Source organism: Manis javanica, chromosome 2, assembly GCF_040802235.1.
Source record: "Manis javanica isolate MJ-LG chromosome 2, MJ_LKY, whole genome shotgun sequence".
Lineage (NCBI taxonomy): Eukaryota > Metazoa > Chordata > Mammalia > Pholidota > Manidae > Manis > Manis javanica.
In genome coordinates, this window is record NC_133157.1 from 13,419,277 (window position 1) to 13,445,627 (window position 26,351).

Sequence of the window (26,351 nt, forward strand, 5' to 3'; positions counted from 1 at the left end):
TTAAGGTGGGAGACAAGGGCGTGGGGAGGGGACAGCTGAACAGGGGGGCCTACTGGGCATTTTGCTTTGATCTTTAGTCTTAGAAAAACCAATTTTAGAGAGCTCAATGTTGCTTTTTATGTAGAGTTTTGCATAATAGTGACCCTTTAAAAGTTTTATGGCACCAGTTCGATTTTATTTTGTGGGTAAAGTTTTGGCAATGAAATGATTTGAACAACAGAAAAACCTTAGAGAAATTACAGTATGTCATTGGGAGAAACTGGATCAGCATGTATCAAGCAACCATGATTTAAAAGCTAAGCAGATGTGTTTGTTTAAAGGTGGGATCTGTAAACCAAGAGAAAGAAATGGAAGAAAACTAATCATTGTTGAACCTTTGCCATTACTCTTTTAATAATAAGAGAACAATTGTAGGATATGGTTCAATGAACATACATACATATAAAGCTGCCTTTAGCAACGATAAGAGATACTTTGGGGCTTCTTGGATTTTGTAAGTGGAGGAGTATTATGTCTGAATTAAACTACTTAATTTTCTATTAAAATCTTTAACTCTAATATGGGACAATGCATTGTACTCCCATATATTCATATGGTAGACATCCCTATTTTGCTACTATGAAATTCTTGATAAACATGGCTTCATTACAGATACACCTTATTTTGTACTATAGATGTGTTCCAAAAGGTTATATGTAAATATATTTTAATAAAGTGAACTGTACTTTAAATTCACTAGCTCTTTTAAAGAAATCCAAAATGATTCTCTTCAAAAGACAAGAATCTAGTATGTATATGTCCACAAACTAGCTTTTTCTTTCTTTTAGTTATGAGTGTGTGTATTGACTGTATTGATTTTTAATGAGACTTATCTCTTTTAAAGATGATTATTGTGCAAAATCAAAATACCCTTGTGTTTAGCAGTTTTTGATGATGTCAATTATTCTTACAGTAAAGGTTAGAGTTTATTCACTGAATGATGACTTGAAGCCAGCCAAAAGAGAAACTGTCTTAACTTTTATAGTAAGTATGTTACTTATTTAAATAATAATTTAACTCATCTTCAATACAAGATACATTTTCCATAACCCTGCCCTAATACCACATAAAGTTATTTAACTTCCTTTGAGTGTAACATTTAAAGTCTACACCTCTGCAATAGACATCTGCAAAAAAGGTATAAAAATTAAATCTGAGCAGGTTATGATTTGAAACGAAATCATTTAAATATGTCCTTCATAATTTCTTTCTTAAAGAACATCATTCAATCACTTAAAATTAATTGAATATCTATCTTGTATGAGATTTTTTATTTTTACAATACAAAGTAAAGAATTACCATCTACGACACTAACATTTAAGGAAATTAAAGTTTAGAAGCTAACATACTAATACCTGAAAAGTAGTGCTAAACCATTAGATAAAGATCCACAGTTATCAACTTTTTATCAGTCATGCCATGTATAATAGGTGATATGCACATATGCAATAAATTTCCATGGTCTTACCCAGTTTGTGTCACAACTCTGTAAGTTTTTGTGGGGAAGTAATCTCTCACCTATTAACAGTAGGGGTATTAGTAATGATCCTTCACAATAGGCTGCAATACCTTCTCTCCTATTAAAAAAAACAAAAACACAAAAACCTCACCAGATCATAGGTGAAAAAAGTGGCTTAAATGAACCATCTTTGCCCTCCACAACATATAAATGATTTTCTTCCTTCACATTTAATTTGAAGACATGGATATTTGTTTGTAAATATTTCTGTAGATTAGTAATAAACTAATGTTAATTATTTTAATGTGGTGGAAAAAAGGAAAAAAGTGATGATGAATCCTTTATAACTTACAAAACCATAAACCTTTCACAAACTTTAACATCTGACTACTTTATAATGAATTACTTGTAAAGTACTAATGTTCCAAGACTGTGGTGGATAACTATGGATATAGACTGTAAACTGCAGGAGTCCAGAGAAGAGATCAGGGAGGCCAGGGGCCATTTCAAGGATGAAGTGAAATTTGAACTGAACCTAGAACAGTAAGTGGAATTTAGATTTTGTGTAGAGGAAGTGGGAGGATTGCTAGAAAAGGAACAATGGAGAAGACAGTCCAAATTGAAAGGGATGGTGAGGAAGAAAGCCATCTGATTGAAGAGCAGAGGCATCTCTGGGAACAGAGGGTACATGAGATTTAGAAATCAGGCCAGACCTTGAAGTTAGAACTTCAAGTGGCAGGTTGTAGGGAGCACCTGTAGATTTATTGCAGGGGACTAAGACAGGTTATGAGGGAAATTTGTAGTCATGAGCATTGCTATAGTGGAAGTGAAGTGTTGTGTAAAAGGAAACCACTCTGGGCTGCTGCAGAAATCTAGATGCTGGTCAGTGTGATTCTGGCAGTAGCAGAAATGCTGAGAGGCCTCTCCCGACTGCCTGGATGAGACGGTGAGGGGAGGGAGTGAGTAAGGGTGGCATCGACAGAAATGAGGAAGGTGATTAACAGGGTGGAGATAAATATCAGACCTCTGTGTGAATTTACCAGTCCATAATCATGGGGCGGCATGAATTGAATTGTCTTAAAGCAGGATTCTAGGAGCTGTGAGTCTTTTCCTTGGGAGCACACTATTTGAGTTTAGGAGAACAGATATACATATATGAGTAGATACTGGAGAACAAAACCATACTAGAGCATAAACCAAACAAATTGTACAGTAGGGCAAATGATACAGGAGCTCAGAGGGAAGACTAAATGGTGTGAGAGTGAGGCGTGAGGCAATCCTTTTCTGGAATGGACTAGATAGAGCCAAGAGCAGGGTTTCAGAGAAAGGAATAAACATGGGTTTGTTAAAAATAATGAAGAACATCCCAGGTTCTGAAATAGCTTGAGTTAAGCCACGGTGGCAGGAAGAAGTAAGAAATGAGGATGAGGATAGTAAATAAACTGCTGACTGACTTAGGAAATGTGGAAGAGAAGTAAGGAGAGACAATGTCAGCTCGCATGCCCTTTTCTGTCAGAAAATATTAGAGGATGTGGACAGACACTCTTTATCCCACCTCTTTCCCCTCTCCATGGTTGAACATGAATAATGCGAAATCCTGGCCCCACACAAGGAAGAATGAATGCCAGTAATCCCATGTAAACTGCCCAGAAGAGGGGATTGAGGAATCTGACTTCAGAGCAGTGGAGAGTCTGTACAGGAAGGGTCCTAAAAATAGTATTGGAGAGAGATCATCTTAGAAGCACAGTGCAGGATGGAAAAAGAACAGCCCAGGAAATACTTAGCTACAGTTCTAATTCTTGTTCAGGACAGAGCTTGAGGAAAAAAAAAGTATCTTAAACCCTGAACATGAATTTCACAGTCATGGCATATGGTGGTAAATTTACTGGTTAAGATCAGAATGGACCTCCACATACAGTCCAAAGAAAGTAGAAAGCCTCATTTTCAATCATTGTCAAACCCACACACAAAAGAAAGCCTTATGAAAACATACAAGTTTGTTTTGTCATTTTGAGTGTTTAATCAAGTTCAAAATTTCTATATTGCATAGTTACAAAATTTCTAGGTAATAAATGCACTTTTTTCAGTATATGTGCTTTGGAAAAGTTAAAATGGACAAATATGAAATGTAGGTTCTGGTACTTACAAAGCCTGTAAGTTCACATTTGGTTAATTATGACATCAGTTATTATTACAATTCTCTTCTTAGTTATACAATACAGTTGAGTCTCTTCATATACTTTGAACATTGATTATAGACGTGTGTGTATGTGTGTGTGTGTGTGTGTGTGTGTGTCAGAAGACAGAGGAGTCCAAAAAGAGGGAGGAAAGTGGTTTAAATGAATCATATTTGCCCTCCACAATGTATAAATGATCTTCCTCCTTCATATTTAATTTGAAGACGTGGATATTTGTTAGTAAATATTTCTGTAGATTGGAGATAAAGTAATGTTAATTTTTTTTAATGTGGTTTATGTGCTTTGAAGTTGTCTGTTTCATTCAAAGGATCCCGAAGGATCAGAAGTTGACATTGTAGAAGAAAATGATTATACTGGAATTATCTCTTTTCCTGACTTCAAGATTCCATCAAGTCCTAAGTATTTAAAAATATTTGTTAATAAATTAGTTTTCTCTAAAAAGCAGATCTGGATCTTTTTGGTTGTGAGGCAGATAACCAGTCAAATGGAGCCACCTAGTGTTAACAAAGGGTGTCAGTGTGAGAGAAATGAGGATGTGCAAAATCTTTTCAGGTCTAATGTAAAGTGAGGCTCAGTTTCTGGCAAAATCCCCACCCCCACCCCCAAATACTTTTCACCATTCCTCTTTACATGTAGAAATAAGAATTTGGAAAAGGCAAAATAGTCCTCCATTTTTTTTTTCATCAAAACCATCAATGCTTCTCTCTTCAGGGAATCTAATAGACTATCAGTCAAAAAGCCTGATGTGGTTCCCATGCTTCACTCTGAAACATGTATCTCATTCTTTAAGATACAGGGCAAATACTCCCTTTTCAAAGGAATTTATTATCCCTGGGCACACAATCAAATGTAGACACACAATAAAATGTACTTTTACTCTCTTGTTTTATGTTCTTCATGGCACTTAAGTCAATTTTGCATTTATTTATTTATTTACTTACTTACCTTTTCATTCCCCATTAGACCATAAGCTCCTTGAAGACAGGGGTCTTGTCTGTATTGCTCTCTGTTGTATCTTTAGCACTTCAACACAACAGACACTTGATAAATGCTTACTGAATCAATGATGATAATGATATCCATAATAGTAAGTTTACTGATTGCAGAGCCAATATGCAAGGCAGATAATATTTTTCCCATTTCACAAATGAGGTTAAGCAACTTGCTCATGCCCAATCTGCTCATAAATGGAAAAGTGGGGATTGGAGCTCCCAGGGGCTATTACCTCTAGCTCTATAAAGACAGGTACTTTTTATCATGTTAATTTTTTATCTCCAGTGCTTAATCCAGTGCTCAGTTAATATTTTTGGTGAAGGTTGTTAATTAAACCCAGGTCATTTTCCTGTTTAAACAAACCTTACTTTGTCTCCAACCATAACTTGTTTTATGTAAGGTGTCAATTTCATCATTTGGTCACAGGCTTGATCTGTATTATATGTTTCTAGAGACACTATTATGAATTTCCTACTATAGTTTGGGTTTTAGTATTATGTTAGTATAATTATGCGTCAAGGTTAAGTTAATTCTCAAGTATCATTAGCTCTTCAAATCAAAGCTATTAACTATATTAAGATAAAATACCGGAGAAAATAGCGCAATATCTGAAAAACTAAATTGATTAAAACAAATTACTAAAAAGTTTCTACTACCCTGAAATGCTCAATTATTTCTGTTTATTGCTTAAAACATGCCACAAATAAAATATACTACTTAGATAAAATACATCTTTACATACTTTTCCCTCTTTAAAACAAGAATTGATTAGATTTCTTCTGAATACATTAAAATTATTTAATGACATCAGTAATTTTAAATACTTTGTTCCACAGATATGGTGTGTGGACAATTCAAGCTAAATATAAAGAGGACTTTTCAACAACTGGAACCGCATATTTTGAAATTAAAGAATATGGTAATTTCTGACAATTGAAAGTTTACCTGTAAAAAAAGTAGTGTTTTTGCAATAATCCTTTTCACTAATGAACTATGAATCATTCCTAGATGAAGATGAGGCAGCCTTGCTGATGTGTTTAGAAGTACTTGCTGAGGAGGGTGGGGGAGTGGTGGGTTTGGAATGCCCTAGGGTCTAGTTCCAGCCTGCCCTTGCCAACCTTGAACAGTAGGCTATCCACTCTCTGGACTTGGGATGCTCATCATACGGCTGGGAAGGACCTCCTCCCCAAAGGAGCTTGACTAGTTAAGCTCTCCCAGAATTACGATTTTAGGAGAAACTTAAACAAGCAGAGATGAAGTAAGTGGAACCCAGTAAGACTAATAGATAATTTACTCAAGTCATTATAACCAATTAGTGACAGAACTAAAAAACTGGATTTCCTTACCCCTAGTCCAGGGCTATTTTCCTTCTGGCTCACAAATTCCTAATATATTTATCTAGAAATCTAAGATATTCTTATTTTGAAATCAATCATATTAATGAACTAATAATTAACATAAATAGCCTAATCTTTCAATTTCTTGTTGTTGTTTACTAGACTATTTGTGTGCTCTGATAACAAATTTAACTTTCTTATGCTTGAAGTCATTTTTTTATTCCCCAGGAGACTCATGATAATATGGAGAATAAATACATAAATTTTAACAATTAACAAACAAAACAGCAACAAAACAAATTTGTTATAATGAAACTCAACTTTAAAGATTATAGGCTTTCAATAACATATAAACCTACCTGATCTCCCTTCCTCCAAGTTTTTTTGATGCTTCCTGAACATATCTAGAATTCATTCATCTCTTATTATCTGCAGCCATCCTCATCAATTCATCACCAGTCTCCCTCCTGGGCTACTGCAGAAGTGTGATTGCTTTCTGTGCTCAAGCTATTATCATTTGTTATTGGCCAAAACAATCTTGAAATGTGAATTTTATCATGTCATTTCACTATGGAAAAGTTCCCAAGAACTCCTCATTCCTTTGACAATGAAAATCAAAAACCTTATTTTGAGCTGGCCCTACTGACCTGCTCTTCAGCCTCATTTATGCCATTCATCCCCTCCCTTCCCTCCAGCAGTGGTGACTTAACACATGATGTTCCATCTGCCTAGAATACTTTTCCTCTTCTTTATTGACTAGCCAACTCCTACTCATGTCTCAAGTCTCACTTGAAAAGCCATTTATTCAGCAAAGCCATTCCCTAAGTTCTCTTTCCTGGGAAGTATTCCCTGTATTTAATTGTATCAAATTTTTCATAACTGTGTTTAAGTGTTTATTTGTGTAATTTTTTGCTAATCACTGTCTTCAATGTTTGACTATGAGCTCATTAAGGACAGGGTTTGTATCTTTCTTGTTCACTGGTCTATCCCTTTGATAGGAGTGTGCCTACGACATAACACATATGAATTAGATGAAAGGATGCAATGTTTTCCTCCACCTCATATTCTGGAAAAAACACACCGGCCTTGATCTTCGATAACAGGAATGCAGCCCAGAGCAACAAACTGCGTTCCTCTTTTACTTCTAGTCTTCTCGAAAGTTTTACTTTTACTTCTAGCCTTCTAGTCTTTTACTTCTACTATCTAGAAAACACAGGAGCTGTATCTGAAATCTACTACTTCACTTAACACTTGTGAGTCAGTCTTTGTCCATCATACATATCCGGGTCACTCAATAACCCAATTTTCTATTAACTGTTGAGCAGGTTAATGGAATTAGAATCTATAAGCCCTGATACACAGTCTGAGTTAGTAGAAAGAAAAGATAGTGACATTTTAGGTGGGAAATTTTTTTCTCTTGGGCAATCAAGATACCAAAGAGAGAGAAAAAACCTCCTTCCTTTCTGCCCTGACTTTTGAAGTCAGAGTTTTCTGTTGGAATTTGGAGACTGGATGGGTTTTGTGTACTAAACAAAAGAGGGAAAAGTTAAATAATGAAGAATTTTCCTTTTCTATTTTCAATTTAATAAACATTTGTTGAGCAGATACTAATGTTTAAGACATATAAGAAGGGTGAGAGAGAGGGATATACAAAGATACGTATAATCCTTTTTGTTTTCAAGGAGCCCATACTCTAGTGAGGGAAATAATTGCCTATAATAAATGCTGTAATCAAAGAATAAGCAAAGTGCTTCTAGTATATAGAGCTAGACTGACCTCCAATTGGTAGAGTGGGAGGCTTCCGAGGGATATTGTTGGTTGATGATGATAACAATGATAAAAACAAGGTATATGTTGTGTTGATATTGCAGTTTGTCCAACTATACCAGAAAGGAGGCTACTGTCACTTTAATGGTAATATTGCCTTTTTATTTTTATTTTCAGTGTTGCCTCATTTTTCTGTCATAATAGAACCAGAAAATAGTTTCATTGGCTATAAGAACTTTAATAATTTTGGAATTACTATAAAAGCAAGGTAAGAAAGTTAATTTTTTTCAGATGATATCTAGCTAAACTGAGTGCCAACTCTGGTTTGTGATAGTTGCCCAAAGTAAGATCTGTGATTTTCCCCCCCAGCTTTATTGAGATATAACTGACGTATAACATTGTGCAAGTTTAATGTGTACAATTTGTTGATTTAATACATTAGATATTATTGAGATCTGTGATTTATTGGCAATGCCTTCCATGCCTTTAAGATCATGCCTATAGTTTATTTGTTTACTCTGATTTTAGCTTTGTTAGTCACTCAACAGCAAAAAATTTGCAAAGATTTAAGTTCATTACGTATATTTAGGAACTAGCATGCCTTAGGATACTGGGTCTGCGATATGAAGCCTTCACTTCTTGTCATTTTTCTAATGGCTTCATCAGCCAGCTAATGCTGCATAACTACTTCAAAACCCAATGGCTGAAACCACAACCATTTATGAGGCAGCTGGGCAGTTCTGCTGATCTGGGCCAGGTTGATGTCATCATCTGGGCTTGCCCATGTGCCTGTAGTCAGTTGGAAAGTCAGCTGGGGTCTGGCTGGTCTAGGAGGTCTTACAGTTTGTCTAGCAGTTGACTGGCTGTTGACTGAAACTGTAAGGATTATTGGACTATGTGTGTCTCTTGTCACCCAGCAGGCTAGCCTGTAATAGCAGCAATTCTCAGAGAAAGAACGTGGAAGCATAAAAGGCCTCTTGAGGCCTAAGCTTGGGATTAGCACCCCATCACTTCCACCACATTCTTTTGTCTAAAGCAAGTAACAAGACCAGACCAGAGGAAATAGACTTCCTTCACACTTTGGCAAGCAAGGACCTGCAAAGGTGGTGGGTACATGGAGCAGGTAGAGAATTAGAGTTAGTTTTGCAAGCGATCTGCAGTTATTAATAACAATAATCAACTTACATAACTATCTGTGCTGGGCACTTTTCTAAGCACTCTGTATGTATTAGCTCATTTAGTTTTTATGAAAACTATGAGGTAGATACATTACTATCTCCATATTACAAATGAAAAAACAGAGGTACAATATGTTAAGCAATTTTTTTAATTAATTAATTTTGTTGTCATTAATCTGCAATTACATGAAGAATATTATGTTTACTAGGGTTCCCCTTCACCAAATCCCCCCCACATACCCCATTACACTTCTGTCCATCAGTGTAGTAAGATGCTGTAGAATCACTACTTGTCTTCTCTGTGTGAATATGTTAAGCAATTTGCCCAAGATCACATAGCTACTAAGTTTCATGGCCTATCTGGTTCCAGAGTTTGTGCCCTCAAATACTCTGTACTGCCTCTCTTATTAGCATTTTCCTAAAATACAGTGTTTGTCACTTAGTATAAGTGAACACAAAAGGCTCACTTGTCAGAGAATTATAGAAACTTCCTTCTTTTGATGGAGATACTTTATTTATTCATCCTATGAATAAGGAAAGTTAGCTCTTCTATGGTATTATTTGCTATGTAGAAATTTTCCTTTAGTTTATTTTAACTCTAAACTAAAAGGAAATACGCAGTTAGAGTTTTTAAAAAGAACTTACAGAAGAGTGAGATTGGACATGCTGTATATAAAGATGTAAAGGAAAACAGGGGTAGTTTACCCACTGATAGCAAAATCGTCAAGGAGGTAATGTGTCCTGTAGGAAAGGGCCTTGGACCTGAGGTCTTTTGATCTCCTCAAGATCAGTTTTCTTATCTAGCACATAGTAATAAAAACCAGTACTTTGGCTTTATTACTGTAGCTTTATGAGGATGAAATGTAATAGTGTATGCAAGATACTTTAGAGAGTATCAGTGATTTATATAATTTGAAATTGTTACATTTTATCTGAATTTTATTATTTATTGTAACCATGTTAGCAAAACAATTTTATGGTATTATTGTTTAACAGATATTTTTATAATAAAGTCGTCACTGAGGCTGAAGTTTATGTCACTTTTGGAATAAGAGAAGACTTAAAAGAGAATCAAAAAGAAATGATGCAAAAAGCAATACAAAGCACAATGGTAAGATGTTAACACGTTTGCTCATACCTGAAGAAGCATCATGAATGCTAGAGATAGAAAGTTCTTCAGATCATCTAGTCCGACCCCTCATTTTATATAGGTGTGGAAACTGAAGCTCCAAATGCTCCATTGGCTTCTCATTGCCCCCTTTGCCAGCCTATCTCAGGCCCTTTTCCTCTTTCTTCTCCTTTGCGTTAGTCTCTGAAACTTACCCTAGTCTCTCTTTCTTCCAGGTCTTTGCCATACTGCTCCTTCTGCTTAGGAATGTTCTTTCCCTTAGTCTCCTCCTGCCTCTTCTTTGCCTGGCTGTTCTTCTAATTCTCAATGTCTTTTTCTGGCAAGTCTCTGTGACTCCGGTAAACTCAGCTGCCCCTGCCTACCTTTTCCTTAGGCTTTGAACTTCTCCCAGTGGAGCATGTTTGACACTTTATTGCAGTGATTCTCAACTGCAAAAAAAAGAGGGATTTTCTTTACCTCCAACGGGATGTTTGTGATAGTCACAGCTGAAGAGGAGGGTGCTACTGGTATTTAATGGATAGAGGCCAGGATGCTGGTAAACTCCTACAATGCACAGAACATTATCCCCAGAACAAAGAATTATCCTGTCCAAAATTTCAGTAGGGCTGGGGTGAGAAGCCCCCTATTTTTGTAATGCTTTAATTATTTACCTATCACTCATTACACTAAACTTTTTGTCTAAATTGTTCCCATTATGTATGTGCCCACAGCCAACATGGTTCCTGGCAAACAGCAGGTGCACTATAAATATACGTAAGTGAATGAATTCATTAGGGAGTTATTTGTCCATGGTTAAGAGCTAGTGGTTGCTGGAGCTCAGGTTAGAGCCCTGGTCCCTTTCCCCTTGGTCAGTGTTCTTTACGTGATGCCATAGATGCTAAGGGCTCATGTCATTCTGCTCACTGCTGCATACTCATGTAGTTTGCATCATCAGCTATTTAGCCTTTGCTTTTTTAAAACAGTTTTATTTATTCAAGATATAAATGCATATAAACCTCTTCTTAATGCAAGATTCTATGCTAGCCACTGGGATTTCTAGCTAAATAAGACAAAAATCCCTAGCGTCAAGCTATTCAATTTTAGAAGAAAAAATAAGGCAAAATTGGTTTTACTGGTACAGTTAATAATTATATAATGTGAACTAACCCCTTATTCCCTTTACCCTTTGTATGTTTTTAAAGTAATGTTTCCATATGTAACAGTGAAGTGCAAATTAAAATATCATTAGAACCAACAAACTCTCAGTTAAAAGCAAAAGTAAGCTAGAGAACAGGCCCAGAAAGGTGGATGATGACTCAAAGAAGATATCTTTGTCAGCTAGTATGAAAAAGACCTGTTGAAACATACGATGTTTAAGACTCCTTTTGTCTATAATTCTATACAAATAAATTACAAAACAACATCTGGGCTTAATTGTGGACCTAGACATTTACTGGTGACAATAAACTCTTCCTCTGACATTTGCCTTTGATGGAGAAGCTAGGAAAAAGAGGTTGTTATTTTTCTCCTTATAAGTTCTTCTCTGAAATACCTTTTTATTTTCCCCCTTTTAAAAGTTGATAAATGGAATTGCTCAAGTCACATTTAACTCTGAAACGGCAATTAAAGAGCTGTCCTATGACAGCCTAGAAGACATAAACAACAAGTACCTTTATATTGGTGTAACGGTCATAGAGTCTACAGGTAAGTGTTTGTTTTGTTAGCTTGGATAATATTTAGATGTATTAAAGGTACAAATAATTTCTGCAGTTCTTTCCTATTTTATTTTAATTCATAGTTAAATTTTACTTTTTATATCATTAAAAACTGAGATTAGAGTATAGCTCTGCCACTCTCCAGTCATCAGGTTCCTATTGCCTCAAGTGCAAAAATGGGATAACACCTGCTGGGTTGATATCCTGAGTGGCTGGCTCTACAAGCTATCTTGATTAAACATCTAGCACCCCAATATTCTCTCCTGGTCAGAATCAAAATCTAAATGGGATTATGTATACATAAATGTTTTATAAAATACTATGCAAATGAGAGATATAACATGATCATTGCTTTAGTCTCTTTATCTGTATAATAAGGGAATTAAACTAAATACCTCCTAAATCCCTTTTGAACTGTAATGTTCAGAAATTTTACCTAAAATTGAGACAATAATGTTTCTATAGTGGGTACAGTAGTGACATACACCTCATAAGATTCTGGTGAAGATCAAGAAGTCTATATATTTTGCAAAGCATTTAAAACAGTACCTGTCACATAGTGAGCACCATATGTGTTAGCTCATCTCCCCCTCCTTCCCTTCTCCTCCTTCTTCTGTCTACCTATTCCCTCCTTAGCATCCTTAACATCTTATCTAGAGCTCTCAATGCCACGCTAATGGTTTTTAATAATTATAATTATTACTCCAAGTTGAGTCAATTTGTCTTACTTCTGGCTAGTCTTGATTACTAATATTCTTTATATTTTCAGATTTATACCGAGCCCTGAACTTGAACAAATAATTTAACCACGTGGAGTCCATATATATATATATTTTTGGTAAAATGAGAATTAGACTAGATAATTCCTAAGGCCCCTTCCACCTCTAAATTTGTCCATGTAGGGTAGCAGAATGAAGAATTTAGGCAATTATCCAGTTATTGAGCACCTTGCACATATCAACTGTTTAATAGGTGTTGGAGAATGATACTCCTTGCCCAGGCTATTGTTTTTGACATTATGTTTATGTTTCCCACTTTCATTTTTTTCTCAATTTATTTCAAGTAAGTTCAATTTAAGCAATATTTATGAGCTATTCTAAGAGTGTTTCTGAACATGCAGGCTTACAAAAATGAATGATGTATAATGCCAGTGCTTGAGTGACTTACAAACTAGTGTCAGCTCCAAGACAGGTAAACATGAAATTCTGTTGCAAGAAAGAATTCCATTTGTGCTCAATGCAAAGTACTAAATAAGCCAATCTTCAGAGGAAGGTGAGCAACCAACAACAACGTCCAGTCTTCTTTTGAGCAACCAAAAACATGGTCAGTCTTGAAGGATAGGGTTTTGAGGCAGTGATGGTTGATGAGGTGAAATGGGGTACCCTCTACAGAGGAGACATACCAAAGGTGTGTCCAAAAGCTTGATAAGATTATCCAGTTGTCTGAAATGTAGGATATATACGGGGGCATTAGGATTATAATATTGGAAAGGAGTTTGGGGATATTAGACCTTTGTATGTCATTCCTAATAGTTTAGCTTGAGTTTTAGCTAACACTAGGGTAACAGTCCTGAGCTCTTGCCCGTGGGCCCTCGGGGTTCTCTCCACCTCAAGCACTCTTCTTCTGTCTTCCTATCCATGTCTCTCCATATCCCTGTGCTCTAAAAGTGAACTTTCTGTACAACTTAGTCTCTGCTTTACACTTCCATTCTTTCTTTAGGTCTTGTACTTATTCAACTGAAACTCAGGTCACTGACAAAAAGTGGCCTCCCTTCCTCACATGCCTCCTCAGTCCAATCCTAAAGCTCCATTCCCACAAGGGGCAGCTCTACACCCAAGCCTTGTGCAGATGGCCTGGGAAACTCCTGAGCTCTAAAATCTTCTGCACTGACCCTCTGAACCAAGATCCATGTCCTACGTACTATTGGTAAATGAATGAGTGCAGGAACAGAGTGAGTGAATGGATAAGTCTGCGAGAAAATGTAGAGGTCAAATAGATCCCATACAGATCCATATACTCCTAAAAAAAATGGTCAATGTGATGCTTGTCATTTCCTTAGGTGGATTTTCTGAAGAGGCGGAAATCCCTGGCATCAAATATATCCTCTCTCCCTACAAAGTGAATTTGGTTGCTACTCCTCTTTTCTTGAAGCCTGGGATTCCATTTTCTGTCAAGGTAGAAGAAGGGTGGGGTGGAACATGGGGGTGGCAAACGGGAAGGCTGGAGAGGCACATCACAGAAGGAACTCATTCTGTAAAGCCTGCCCCTCCTGTAGATGCAGACAGAGGTGGGAAACTTCAGACCTGCTTCCGCCTCAGGAGTGATTTCAACACTTAGGCCAAGCGTCAGTATTTAGTAAGATAGCCTGCGTTAGGCATTGTCTAAATAAGCATTGCATTGAATAATATGTAACTAAAAACTTGTAACTCTATAGTTCAAAAAATATTACATCTGAAATTGTTTGGTGGCATTCTTAAAACGCCTTAAAACAGAAATATCATTCATTGAAAATAAGCCCTCTCTCTTACCATTTTTTTACTTCCTGGGTATTCTTGAGTTTGCATTTCTGTGCTTCTCACTCTGTCTCGGGGTTCTTTTTGTGCACAACTCTGTCTGATCTCATCTCTCTATCATTCTCTGCCCTTTCCATTTTGACTCTTTCTGTCCCTGAATCTTTTCTCTTTTTTTGCTTCCTCCTTCCTCTCCATCTCTCCTTCCTTCAGTTTTCCTTTTAAAATGCTGATAGTATGGTGTTAAAACATTCTTTGACTTATTAATTACATTTTGTTATATTTAGTGTTATGTATTTTATTATGTATAATACTTATTTTCAAAATGGAAATTTTGTTCCCTGTCATTAATTTAGAAAGCTAGAGCATAATGTTTTATTTTTTTTCTTTGAAAATATGTTGCTTTAAAAAGTCACCTTTAGTATAATTAAAATATGTTAGTTATTACTCACTATGGGTCACTGGCTTTTAAAAGACAAAGTTTTACGAAGCTAAAGCAAGCTTTTGACATGCTTGTAGCTTCTAACATACATATATAACATATATATAATAATATATGGTATATTGTTATAGACTATATATGATAATACAATTATAGAATATATAATAAAAAGTCATAAATATATATTATATTGAATATATTTATATTATTTCAAAATATCTTTATATACTGCATATCATATATAAAGAGAAAACAATATAAAATACATCTGTGGAAATTATATATGACCATAAGCATGGCAGTGAGAGGTAGAAGTTAAAAGAGAAAATAAGATGCATTTATTGTTTCTCGTATTTAAGAGAATTTTCCTCAGAAATGATTGCCTCATTTTCTCCTTTGTCCAGGTCTAAACCAATTGAACAAAGACAGAAGTTAGAGAGCAGAAGACCTTATCATATCTACTTGATGGACTTAATAGGATATTTATGTTTTAAATCTGCTTAATGTATAGGGAATCCATTAAAAAATGATTTAACTAAATAGAATGAAAGCTTTCTATATCTGAGAAAATACTTCTCATTACTGAATTAAACATGAATAATTTATACTTTGGTGGAGAAGGAGGAAAATTATTTCAGAATTGTTTTGCTTTAAAAAAAGTGGTGGGCAGTTGAAATGGATTTCGATTGTTCTGACAAACAGGTACAGGTTAAGGATTCATTTGACAAATTGATTGGAGGGGTCCCAGTGACCCTGAGTGCACAAACCGTCGATGTAAACCAAGAGACATCCCACTTGGAGTCAAAGAAAAGTGTAACACGTTCCAGTGATGGAGTAGCTTCATTTGTGGTTAATCTCCCATCTGGAGTGACGATGCTGGAGTTTAATGTGAGCTAAAATTCTCCTTGTAAATTTTTTAGGACAATGTGTGCTTTTGACTGTATGTTTTGGCTAGTGTGCAAAGCAGATGTGGTAGATTTTTATACACAAATCCAGTGAACAGACCCACAATTTTGCATAAAAAAAATCACTAATGGCAATATGCTATCCATCGAATGGTCCTTGAAGAAACAAATCTATCAATTTTTAAAATTGGGAATGAAAAAAAAGATCACCAAAGGCAATATGCTATCCATCAAATGGTCATTGAAGAAACAAATCTATCACTTTTTAAAATTGGGAATGAACTATTTTCTCTAGAAGCTTCAGAGTTGGTATAGCAGTAGAATATACTGGCAGGAATATTTTCTTCCCCTCAATACCACTTTTTATCTTTTGGGGACCATGAAAGAGTCAAATGTGGAAGCCTCCCTTTACTCTAGCTGCATAAATCATGCTACCTTAGAGCTCATGTAATAGTCTTTTCTCTCAGTAAATAATATTTAAGTTCCCAATCCCAAATAAAAAATGAGTAAATTAATAATACCCATCAGTGACCTCAGCTTGCATAAATTCACTCATCCACTGGGTGCTCACAAAGTGCTAAGAGCTTTATGTACAGCACATTTACTACCCATTTAGTCAGCTATCAGTTAGAAAATATTATCTCTGCCATTTTGCAGCTGAGAAAATGGAGGTTTCTAACCTCTCTTGTGATTGAGTAACTTATCCAGAGTTAATAAATGATGGCACTGGGATGCATATTTAATAGTACTATGAGCTATTAAGTAACCCCTTTGCTGTCAAAGGCGGCTGTTGCAGCCCTGAGATCACTCCTGCCCCATCCCATGTCTATAAGCACTCTTCTGTGCCACTACTTCACAATGAAACTGGACTGGAGAGTCTGTGTGGTGTGCCCATTCCTCAAGACCTCCCCACTGCTGCCTTCTTCTTACCCCTAATCCCTGCTGTCCCACCCATAGGAAGAGGAGTCCCCAGCTTGCCATGACATTTCAGGAAGGGTGCCAGTGTTTGTTCCAGAAGCATCTTTCTCTTTTCACCTCAGCAAACTTTCCCACCATAGCCCATAATCCCATATTATTCTGATTAATGTCCATAGTCTTTGTAAAGTTATTTGATACCACAACTGTACAAACACTGGAGTAATGCAGTTTTTTCTCTTTAGCATTTGGTGTTGTAGAATTTAGAAATTTATAAAGCAAAGAGAGGAATTTAAAAGGTATGCTTCACAGATCACATTTCATCACAGTCCACATGTTTTTTTTGAAATTTTCCTTTTCAGGTCAGAACTGATGACCCAGATCTTCCAGAAGAAAATCAGGCCAGCAACGATTACCAGGCAATAGCATATTCATCTCTTAGCCAAAGTTACCTTTATATTGACTGGACTGAAAACTATAAACCCTTGCTTGTGGGAGAACATCTGAATATTATTGTTACCCCCAAGAGTCCATATATTGACAAAATAACTCACTATAACTACTTGGTAAGTACAATAATGATAGATTTATATCTAGCTATTCCCCTACCTGGAATACTTCTTTGCCTATAGAGAAGCATTACAATGATCCTTTAACATTCGTTTTTAAAAGCACTTTAAAAAACATCACCTAATTTGATAATCAGCTTTCCAAAAACCTTTGAGATAGGGCATGATTCTCATGACCATTTCACAGATGAGGAAACTGAGGGTCAGAGAGGTTAAAAGGCTCATCATGGTTACCTCAGAAGAGGAAGATTTGGATTGGGAACCTCTGACTCCTTGCTTTTCACCAAAGAAAGCCTGATTACTCAGGAGAGGGAGCCTGATAAAATTCCCACATTAACTGTGCTCTGTTTTACTGCCAAAGATGACATGCCTAGACCTATTTCAAATGTAAGCATTTTATTAGCATAAAAGGAGGAACCAAATCCTGCTCTTAAGAGTTGAGTCACATCATATCTCCTCTAATTGTACTGCTCAGCAGCATCCCTTTGACATTTATATAAAACACAAGTGGCCGAGCAAACCTGTTGGTGAAACTTAGGAAGGAATGTGTGAAAAATGTTCAGGGCTTCCTGACAGCTGCCGAAGAAGTGGAATGAATTATTCTGCTGGCCAGGCCAAACAGTTGGTGATGGCTTTTTCAACACTTTTGAGAAAGAAATTAAAAAAATAAATGAGGACCATAAATCATATTGACTGATAAAGAATTAGTGGACCTGCTTAGGGACTATGTACCAAAACCACATAGGCAATCCTGCTCTTTGAGGACAATTTAAGTCATCTTTGAGGATATTTTGGTTTTATGTGATCTACATATTTTTTTAAACCTTACACCTCCAGTGTAGAAGCTAATTTCTGGCTTTAAAACCTAATTTCCAATAAGATGCACTCTACTTACTCATCTCTCTATGTTTTTTAAAGCAATAAAACAAAAGAGATTTTGGTGACAATGTAATGACTTTAAACATATTTGGGGGAAAATTTAGCTCTCTGATTTTCTGGTTATGTGATTTTGAACTAAAATCAGTATGACATTTAGTTAATTCCTGACCCTGTCCCTTCATCTGTGCAATGGGGATAATATTCCTATCTTACTGGTTATTGTGAGAATTAAAGGAATTAAGTAAACATAAAAATCCTGACACATAGGGCCCATACATGTTAGCGTTCTTTTTCTTTAACACAATTTCTATTTCCAGCTCCAAACTCTGTCCTTCAGCGAAGTTTTCATTTTTGTAATTATTGTTGCTGCCACTGTTTATTTTTAGATTTTATCCAAGGGAAAAATTGTTCACTTCGGCACAAGGGAGAAACTTCCAGATTTATCTTATCAAAGTATAAACATTCCAGTGACACAAAACATGGTTCCTTCAGCCCGTCTCCTGGTCTATTACATCGTCACAGGAGAGCAGACAGCAGAATTAGTGTCTGACTCCGTCTGGTTAAATATTGAAGAAAAGTGTGGCAACCAGCTCCAGGTAAGCCACAAATTAAGTCACAATCAAATGTTCATCTGAATAAAGTACATTGTAAATGCAGCTACTTGTGAGGTTTAGTCTTACACAAATGACCTTCTCTTTTCTTTTTCAAATGACCTTGTAGGTTCATCTGTCTCCAAGTGCAGATACATATTCTCCAGGCCAACGTGTATCTCTTAATATGGATACTGAGTCAGGTTCCTGGGTAGCTTTAACAGCAGTAGACAGTGCTATATATGGAGTCCAAAGCAGAGCCAAGAAGCCCATGGGAAGAGTTAAGTAGTGTATGTTACTGGTGTGTGCGGTGACTCTGCAGTGCTTCACGGTGTGGCTATAGATTTTGGTTTGTGGGAGAATTTAGAACCTAGAGCACTCTTCTCAAAAACACAAGAGATTGTGCTTTTTTTTTTTGAGGCTTAAAAGTTCATTTATTTCTTAACTCATTCATGCCTTCACCCATTTATTTATCTTATTTATTTTGTGGATGTTACACTAATTGCAGCATGTGGTCTATGAACGAAACAACATGGGTCAGTTTCTAACAATCTCCTCATCTAAGCTTAAAATTTAGTTCTTGATTTCATTTTGAATAGGTATATATTTATAATACAAAAGGACAAACTAAAGGAATGAAGTTGGGAATTTGGTCTTTGGTGAGTGGCCCTATGTATTTCAGAGGTTTATTACAGCCATGTAACAACTTATAGCTTTAGCTCTTCATAGGAATGATTTGTACATCTGAGTAGGCTCAACATTTTGCCTTTAGTTAATTCCTAAGAATCATTAAATTAACTGACTGTTTCTGGACAGGTATTTCAAGCTTTAGAGAAGAGTGACCTGGGCTGTGGGGCAGGGGGTGGCAGCAATAACGCAGATGTATTCCATCTGGCTGGACTCACCTTCCTCACCAATGCAAATGCAGACGACAGCCGAGAAAATGGTAAAATCCTCAGCATTTTTTGTTTATTCTTCAAGTTGATTACATGAAATTTACATTGTGCATTTGCCTCCCAGACCTCATTTTTGTGCCTCCTCCAGAATATTCTCTATTCTGATCTTAGAATGACATGGCTTCATAACTTCCCTGTATAAAACGTTACATAACATTCATCTTCAAGACTCAGCCTTCCATCTTCTCCCCAGCCCTCTCCAGCTATCTCTCACACTGTTCTGCCTTACCTTATGTGTAAGCTATCCAGAACCTAGTATAGTTCTTGGGTGGCACTATGCTATTTAACACCACTGGGCCTCTCCTCATCAGGACTGCTGTCCCTCGTATTAGCATAAAGAAGTTAGTGTAAGAATCATCTCCTCTGTGAGGCCTCTGTGCCATATAAAGTTGATAATTCCCTCCTCCTTTAATAGCCAGAATATTGTAGGAATTTAGCTCTTATAAAAGTAATGTAATAGCAGTGCATCGTTGCACATTCTTACACTTACTTATACATGTTGTCTAAGTCACTGCACTGTGAGCTCTATAAGGACCAGACCCACATCTTATCATCTTTTTAGGGCTTTAAAATGGTTCATAATTATCCTTGAGCTATTATCTGTAATAATATATAGCACAAAGAACAAATAATAAAAATAGCTTACCCAAGAAAAGCCATCTAAATGCTTAGGTATTTTTCTATAATCAGTGAACCAGAAAGGTTTCAAGATTCAAAACCAAACTCAGATCAAGCAAGTCGAACCATATGACACTAGATCATGAGCTCTTCTAAGATAAAACAAGTCATATTAAGATTTCTAACATTTAATGCATAGTCAAAAACAGACCCTCAATATTTGCTGAATGAACAAATGACGTGATTGTTTTAAATACTGAAATGATTTCATGGGATTTTCTTTTTGAGGTTTTTATCTCCTTTTCTTCCTTCTTCATCTTCTTTTTTTTTTTTAAACAGATGAACCTTGTAAAGAGATTCTCAGGCCAAGAAGAATGCTGAATAAGAAAATAGAGGAAGAAGGTACTCTAAACATTTCATGTGATTGTAAAAAGGTTATGATCATAGTCAAAAGCTGGAGATAATAAATAGTATCTAATTTTCCCTAATTTAAATAGAATGAATTAAAAGATATGTACAGACATCTAGCTCACCTCTCTCAGAAAGATTAATCCATTTTAGTCTTCATTTGCCATAACCTTAATCTGAGGAAAATTATTATTATTATTTGTATCTCTAAATCTAAACAATTGACTTTTGTTCGTCATAATATTTCCCCTCTACAAACTTTACCTAGCGATTAAAATAATATTCTTCCATTTTATTATGACAAAATCCATGATTTAATTAACCTTGGGGTGTACCCCAAAATCTACTTCTTCTGTTTTATATTTTTAACAGTTAATAATAATTTGGATCATTCTTTGTGAAATAAGTCTAATAGAAATTATTTTAAAACAATTATTTGAATGGAAATATGACAATTGGCAATTAAAATAGAAAGCACTTTGAACTGGGAATCAGTTGCCTGAGTACTAATGATAAGCTAATAAGCATGCTTATAGTAATATAATAATTCCTTCCATATGTATATGTTCTTTAATTCCAAACTTATTCTAAGTTCTAATGATATGAAAATAAAGACACTGATACATTTGAGCACTTATGATGAAGAATGTTGCCACCGGTGAAAGTCCACAAACCATATCATAAAAGAGATACTTGGAAAAATAAGATATGTAGCTTCAAGAAGGAAATACTTGTATAGTGAAGATAGCTATCTTCAAATATTTGAAATCTAAGATAGTTCACGTTTTTACTCAAAGGATGCCAAACCAAAGGTACCAGTTTCAAGGGACAGTGTTTAGCTTAGTTGCAGGAAGCCCTTTAACCGTTTAGTGTGAGTTGGGATGAGCTGTCTGGTGAGGACACATTCTCCCCATTCCTAGAGCATTTCCAAAGAAAGGCTGGGCATTCCACCAGCTATGGCTGTTTGTGGGGTGACAATAGAAACCAAGTAACCCTCAGTATCCCTTCTAAGCTGTGTGTCATGACTCTGAGCATGACCAAGGGCACTTGTATCATTACCATTTCAGTTGCTAAATACAAACACACAGTAGTGAAGAAATGCTGTTATGATGGAGCCTTTCTTAATGATGATGAAAACTGTGAGAAGCGAGCTGCCCGCATTCAGATAGGACCAAACTGTGTCAGAGCTTTCAAGGAATGTTGTAACATCGCAAAGCAGCACCGTGATGAAGAGTCTCACAAAAAAATCCAGTTGGGAAGGTTACGTAAGTTTGACATTTCCTATCACAATTCTGCGCAATATGAGGAATTTTGTGTAAATTTTAGGCTGCTTAAATGGTGGTTTTCATGCTCTATTTCAAATTGCAAGTAGAAAAGATAACTTATAAAATATCCATAAGAAGAAATAAGTTATTAATTTTGAAAATCAAAATATATGTGTAGTGTAAAACAAAGGGCACTAGTTCATAATCAAGACCCAGGGCAAATTTCAAGCCAGCTCATTCTATCAACTTGAATGATTATTTTTCTGCTCTGAGCCTCAACCTCCTCATTTTTTTAAAGTGATGAATAGTAATATTTTTTTAGTTTTTTTACTTTGGTATCATTAATCTACAATTACATGAAGAACATTATGTTTACTAGGCTTCCCCCTTCACCAAGTCCCCCCCACATACCCCTTCACAGTCACTGTCCATCAGTGTAGTAAGATGTCATAGAATCACTACTTGTCTTCTCTGTGTTGCACAGCCCTCCCCGTGCTCCCCCCCACACACTATACATGCTAATCGTAATGCCCCCTTTCTTTTTCCCCACCCTTGTCCCTCCCTTCCCACCCATCCTCCCCAGTCCCTTTCCCTTTAGTAACTATTAGTCCATTCATGGGTTCTGTGATTCTGCTGCTGTTTTGTTCCTTCAGTTTTCCTTTGTTCTTATACTCCACATATGAGTGAAATCATTTGGTATTTGTCTTTCTCCACCTGGCTTATTTCACTGAGCATAATACCCTCTAGCTCCATCCATGTTGTTGCAAATGGTAGGATCTGTTTTTTCTTATGGCTGAGTAATATTCCATTGTGTATATGTACCACATCTTCTTTATCCATTCATCTACTGATGGACATTTAGGTTGCTTCCATATCTTAGCTATTGTAAATAGTGCAGCGATAAACATAGGGGTGCATCTGTCTTTTTCAAACTGGAGTGCTGCATTCTTATGGTAAATTCCTAGAAGTGGAATTCCTGGGTCAAATGGTATTTCTATTTTTAGTTTTTTGAGGAACCTCCATACTGCTTTCCACAATGGTTGAACTAATTTACATTCTCACCAGCAGTGTAGGAGGGACCCCCTTTCTCCACAACCTCGCCAACATTTGTTGTTGTTTGTCTTTACAGACGTTACAGAGTCATTAACTATATTCTCTATTCTGTACTACCATCGCCATGACTTTTGTTTCATCTATATATAGTCAGAACAAAACAAACAAAAGCAGGCACAGCTCCTGTTAAATAATCTTACTGTTTTGCCTAAAAGTATGTCTTAAAACATCATCCATCTGAATGGATATATTTCTGCAAACAAATTCTTGTGGCCATTTACCAAAGCCATGTTATTAGATAAATATAGGTTGCTTTCAGATTTTTGCTTATTTTAGGCAGTGTTTTCATGAGAAATCAAATATGTATATTTTCATTGTCCAATTTTTCAACTAAATCATCTGGTTTGGCTTCAGCTGCATGGAACTCAGTCTCTGCAGCTCCTTCCTCTCTGGTACTCTGCCCCTCATTCTAGACAGCTTGGTTCCCCAAAACTCCCATGTGTGTTGCCGCAACTTGCAAGGGTCTGCATAGGTTCCTCTCTCTCTCCTCTGCATTTTGTAAACTGCCTCCAGACAGTAAACCTGGACAATTTTAGGTTTCACCTAATTTGTCTCCCTTCTCTCCGGGATCACAGTCCTGGATCACTTAAGCACTAAAGTAACAAAAGTGTTGTTTTTTAGAGTGTGTCTGTTTTTTAAGTTTTTTAATGCAGAAAGGTAACTCCAATCCCTATTAGTACATCTTGTACAGAAGCAGAAGTTCTATTTTTATTAGAGGAAATGCAAGTAAATTTCTGAAGTAAGGCAGAGAATCATATAAACCTCCTAATATAAACACAATTATTACATTTATAAAAATGCAGATAACTTTATAGACTGATTAGTGTCTTGTATAATTCAGGAACACTAAAGATTTTGCAATTTAAAAAACAAATAATTAAAGATATTTTTATACCTTGTTTTGTCAGTGATATTAGTGGAGAACTTCTAAGGCTTTTATAGTTCTATTTTTTAATTACTAAACAAAATGTTTCATTGACACTTCATAAAATGCTTAAGTTATAGATTAATGTCCATATTTTAAAATTCAGTTCTAAGTAGAATTTATGTTTTTTTTCCATAATCAAATATGCTTTTTTTCCCCTAGATATAAAGACCCTGTTACCAGTAACCAAGCCAGAAATAAGGAGCTATTTTCCAGAAAGCTGGTTATGGGAAGTTCATCATGTCACCAGAAGGTAGTATACTTCTTTGATATTCCTCTGAAAAATGTGGGAAAATGAAAATATTATGGCCAAAAATCTGGAAACTACCCATTTCCTAATAGTTTATGTAAAATTTAAGACAATACTATTGGGTTAAATTTTGTGTTATTTTGCCTTATTATTATTATTTTTTTTAATGTGTGATTTGTTCCAGTAATTGTTTCTGAGGCATGGTTAACTCTTAGGGAAGAAGGGTACCCTTCCATTTAATTTCATTTAACTTCAGTAAGCCTTTACTGGACACAACTGTGTGCTATACACTATATTAAGCAGCTGTTTTCAGCCTGAAATATCTGTACTATAAAACAAACATTGATGAAAAGAAAAGTTCTCTTCTTGTTAAAGTCCTTTATTCAACACATTTTTATGGAATGCCTACTCTGTACCAGGCACTGAAACAGTGATTTACAGTGCCAAGTCCCTGAGCATCTCCCTTCCCAGGAAGCTCAAAGCGCTGACTCTCCATGGAGCAGGCAAGACACTGAGTTCCGAGCATGGCATCAGTCTTATAATGGGTCTCCTTGTCTCCACCCTTGTCCCCCGTAATTCTTTGTCTATAATGTTATCTACCGCAGCTGACATTGCCCCTTAGCTAGCACTTCTATGTATGGTAAGCCTTCCCACCACTGCCCCCAACCCTACCAGTGATTAGATTAATTTGCCTGTCTTCCACATTAAAGTGTAAGTAAAAGTAACTCCAGGATGAAGACTAAATTCAGATTACTGTTTTATATCTAGCACCTGGCACAGGGTCCAGCTTGTAGAGGCACTGAAATAAATGTGTTGAATCAATGCACTGCTTCTGAACTATTTAAATGCTTTATTGGTACAGTTATTACAGAAAATTGCAATTATTTGCCTACTGTTTCTTCCACTAAATTACAAATTGTTTGAGAGCAGGACCATATCTTTTAAGTGCTGTGTACTCAGTATTTATACCTATGCCTGACAAAAAGTTGGTGGACAATAGCTGTTTATTGAATGAATAACTATTTAAGCTCAGTTTTAAGCAGAAAATTTTAGTTACGTCAGCTTTGTCATGAGCAGTGTTAAAATGCATTATTTTGCTTCCTTATTTTAAAACTTACTACGCAATGCACATAATCTTTTCTTCGTTGTGCACTTTTTGAGTTTGCAATGTTTCAGAGGCATCCTTCTACATATGAACTCTCATCACATAAGTGAAATATCTAAAAATGTAGAACAAATAGAAGAGATCCTGAATATATGTTTCTTGCTTGGTTTTTCCTTAATACCTAATATGATTTTGTTTTGTTGTGAGTTTTTTTCTTTCTTCTAAGGCAGTATGAAACAAAAATTCTGTTAATTAGTGCTGTCAAGTTGGGTTAATCAATGTTCCACTGTATTTGAATATCAACATTTTAACTTTCAGAAACCAGTTGCAAATTGTGCTACCTGATTCTCTGACCACCTGGGAAATTCAAGGTGTTGGCATATCAAACAGTGGTAAGCAAGCTTAAGTTATACACTCATTTAAGGAGTGATTTGATTATCAAAATGTAGTTTTTTTGGTCATTGTCTGCTTAGTTTACCCAGAACTTAAGTGGTATAATTCTTTAATATATTCTTTTTTATGTATTACAAAAAAAAACTTGGATATGCTCACATCTTTGACCATATCTATTTCTTCTTATGCTCTTCTAATAGCCATCATTTTATTTTATTCTTTATTGAAGTGTCATTGATATACAATCTTATATTGGTTTCATATATGCAGCACAGTGGTTTGACAGTTACCCATATTATTAAATCCTCACCCCCACTAGTTAATAGCCATCATTTTATAAATGTTAGTATCAATTCCCCATTTTCCTTCATTTTTTTCAGTGACTGGGTACTTGAATAGAGTTAGAAACAAATACACAACTTCTCTCCTTTGCTGATGCCTTTTTGTGGTGGTGTAGTGCAGATAGTTTATAAATAACTTCAGAGTTGGTTTTGTTTGTTCATTATTCTTTAGTTTTACAAAATCTTGGTTTTACACAATCAAAATTTTATACCCATTAAATGGAGCCAATAATGAATATATAAAAATAGATTTGTTTCTTTAATTGATAAGCATTCTAATGCTTAAATAGAATTAAGTATTTGTTGGACAAATAAAGTTTTCTGTTAATTCCAATAACTACTAAACTAAAGATCAATGAAATAGGAAATTCA

General features: G+C 35.8%; 1 protein-coding gene across 1 annotated transcript in view; it reads left to right on the forward strand.

Annotated features, from left to right (window-relative positions):
• LOC108391144 (complement C5-like) overlaps positions 1-26,351 on the forward strand; it is an 84,258-nt gene that overhangs the window by 8,911 nt on the left and 48,996 nt on the right. Inside the window, exons 4-19 of the mRNA XM_073225454.1 lie at positions 953-1,023; positions 4,005-4,096; positions 5,527-5,609; positions 7,972-8,062; positions 9,969-10,083; positions 11,658-11,784; positions 13,855-13,970; positions 15,450-15,635; positions 16,930-17,133; positions 18,402-18,611; positions 18,736-18,885; positions 19,422-19,551; positions 20,519-20,581; positions 21,655-21,852; positions 24,053-24,143; positions 25,564-25,637. Coding sequence (XP_073081555.1) covers positions 953-1,023; positions 4,005-4,096; positions 5,527-5,609; positions 7,972-8,062; positions 9,969-10,083; positions 11,658-11,784; positions 13,855-13,970; positions 15,450-15,635; positions 16,930-17,133; positions 18,402-18,611; positions 18,736-18,885; positions 19,422-19,551; positions 20,519-20,581; positions 21,655-21,852; positions 24,053-24,143; positions 25,564-25,637 — 2,001 coding nt within the window. The remainder of the gene's footprint in view (positions 1-952; positions 1,024-4,004; positions 4,097-5,526; positions 5,610-7,971; positions 8,063-9,968; positions 10,084-11,657; positions 11,785-13,854; positions 13,971-15,449; positions 15,636-16,929; positions 17,134-18,401; positions 18,612-18,735; positions 18,886-19,421; positions 19,552-20,518; positions 20,582-21,654; positions 21,853-24,052; positions 24,144-25,563; positions 25,638-26,351) is intronic.